General features: G+C 37.0%; 1 protein-coding gene across 2 annotated transcripts in view; it reads left to right on the top strand.

The window, feature by feature from the left end:
* The window catches only part of LOC107692818 (Golgi pH regulator-like), a 9,373-nt gene extending 7,399 nt beyond the window's left edge, over positions 1–1,974 (top strand). The window contains exon 14 of one of the 2 annotated variants that reach the window (XM_016492018.1): positions 296–1,974. In XM_016492018.1, coding sequence (XP_016347504.1) covers positions 296–502 — 207 coding nt within the window. In that variant the 3' untranslated portion in view covers positions 503–1,974. The remainder of the gene's footprint in view (positions 1–295) is intronic. The other variant, XM_016492019.1, reaches the window with a different exon arrangement.
* The last annotated feature ends 712 nt before the right edge of the window (positions 1,975–2,686 follow it).

The raw sequence follows: 2,686 nt of genomic DNA, 5'->3' as shown, positions 1-2,686 counted from the left end.
TTTTTGCTTTTTTTTTTTATATAAACACTAAATGACAAACAATATTTTAAGCACCACCACCAGTAAGTTCAGTTAAAATTTAAAATTTAACTTTAAAAGTCAATCTACTGCAATATTTTCTCTCTCAATCAGTAAAAAATGTGGTTAACACCCGGTCATGGATGAAAAAAAATTAAAAATACAGTCATGTACCGTGAAACCGGTATCATTTTGAAAAATACTGTGATATAAATTTTTGGTCATACCGCCCAGCACTAGTATGACATCTCTCTCTCTCTCTGCTGTCTGTTTGTAGGGAATGTATTTTGTGTCGTCTGTGCTCCTGATGAGGATGAGCATGCCTTTAGAGTACCGCACTATAGTGACGGAGGTACTGGGAGAACTGCAGTTTAACTTCTACCACCGGTGGTTTGACGTGATCTTCCTGGTCAGTGCTCTCTCCAGCATCCTTTTTCTCTACCTGGCCCATAAACAGGCACCTGAGAAGCACATGACCCTGTGACCTCACAAGTGACCTCATCAGAGATAGACGCACAGGACTGAAGTGTCTCCTTCTTTTGTCTCTCCTTTTAGAAGGGCTTTTATGCCTCTGTCCTGTAATGAGCATTATTGGGTCTGTATTTCCTGAATCAGGAGGGGCCCAGAAACAGAGTGTTTATTTGATTTTGGGTTCAAAAAATGTTGATTTGCTGTATAATTTAAATAGGCTCATATTAATGAAGGTGACGGAATCGTATACAGTGTGGGTGTAGTTTTTCCTCAAAGTGTTTATTTTTTATTTTTTATAAAGAACATAACATTTTCCAAACCAGGTGTTGTTATGTTTACCACGGTAGGTGAACAAACTAATTGCTCTCACTAGTTTGTTTGCCATGAAATCAGCTACTCTTGAGCCATCTTTTATCATTAATAGACATCACATATATATCTCAGCAACACCCAGAGATGTTACAGTAGCTGTTGGTCTCTTGTTTTTCTTTCAGGCCTGTTAATTGTTACTATCATTCCATGTCTCATTAAGAACTGTAATAATTCACACGTGGATACTGTATTGAGTGGGAGTCATAATCTTCTACTGAAATCATGTCAACTAGAAAAGGGTTAAGAATATATGCACTAAGTTGGGCTTTTGTGTTGTCATTCTTTTGTGGTAGATGGACAGGTGCTTTTGATTTACTGAAAAGGCACTGTCTGCATGCCAGAGATGTAACTGTCTCCAATTTATGCTCAAATACAGAAAGCTCAGATTGCAATTAAAAGGCGCTTTCAAGCATTTCCACTGTTTCTTATTGGTACGTTCAGCAGTTTGATGCTGATTTAAAAAGCTTTACGAGAAATAAATCATGTTTTGTGAAGAGTCATTTGAATGGTGTACACACTTAAACATGTTTTAATTATGTATGGTGCAGGTCACACCCCCTCAACGTATTTTGGAATTTTGAAATTACAAGATCTGCAAAGAGAATCCTCATGCTCATTGGCTGCCACTTCTATATACGCTATAGCGTAATGTTGTTTGGTGATGTGAAGAGTGAAAATTAGCCAATTAAACATTTATCATCATGCTTTGCTTGCGGAAACAGTGTGAGAACAAGGAAAGATATTTGATGATTGAGAAAGTCCTGAGATGTGATGCCCAGGTTGCCTCTCTTTTCTTAGACAGGTAAGATAATTCATTATTGTGTAAAACTCACTAGTATCAATGTCTTTTACATTAAACATATATAGCAGCTATAACATTGTGTTTATATACATACAGTAAATATGTATAGATTGATACACTGTTCCCATCATATTCAATTCAGGGTCATCACACTCTTTAGGAAAATACAGCAAGTCATTTGCATTGCCTTCAACCTATGTTTTATGAGGTTGTGCCTTCTCTGAGAACCGAATGCATGACCTTTGACTCACTTATGCCATACTTTCATGTAGGTACTGTTTGAGGTACAAGAACTAATAAAATCAGCATTAGTTCATATGCAGCAAATACAATCTTGTGTTCACTTTATGCATCATCATATAGCTTGGTCAATATTAAAGTTACAAACCAACAAATAAAACATATATTTCTATCATGAGAACTCTCGGAAGATTTTAGCATGGTAATGGATATGACACTGTAAATGTATTGGAATAGATCTGCTACGCTGCTGCTGCTGTTGGTTACTGCTGTATTTGTAGATTATTGCTGCTGCTGCAAGCAAGTACAGGAACTTGCTACTGCCAATACATAAGCCGATATGGTGATGTGAGTATTTAAGACATACTGCTTCTGCACAAATAGCATATATAAATAACCCGAGCAGATCTATACAGGTGGAGCTGGGGAAGGTGAAGGGTTTCAGAGGAACTCTGAAAGCATGCTGCAATGCTCAAGCGAATGCTAATCAGCCATTTAAATGTAAAGCAGCAAGCTCATTGACTGCGTATGCAACATGAACCAATCAGCTTGTGACAAGTCATTTAATGCTAAGAATATCATCAGTTACGTTAAGGACCCATCAGGCTGCACTATCTGGAGTTTCATGACAGAACTTGGTATTTCTATCATGAGATTTTAGGATGGTAATGGATATGACAATGTACAGTTGTGCTCAATATTATTCATACCCTTGGTAAATATGATCAATGAAGGCTGTGAAAATAAATCCACATTGTTTATCCACTTGATCTTTCATTCGAA

The sequence above is a fragment of the Sinocyclocheilus anshuiensis genome, unplaced genomic scaffold, assembly GCF_001515605.1.
Source record: "Sinocyclocheilus anshuiensis isolate Anshui unplaced genomic scaffold, SAMN03320099.WGS_v1.1 scaffold1232, whole genome shotgun sequence".
Taxonomy (NCBI): Eukaryota; Metazoa; Chordata; class Actinopteri; order Cypriniformes; family Cyprinidae; genus Sinocyclocheilus; species Sinocyclocheilus anshuiensis.
This window is presented reverse-complemented; position numbering and strand designations above follow the sequence as displayed.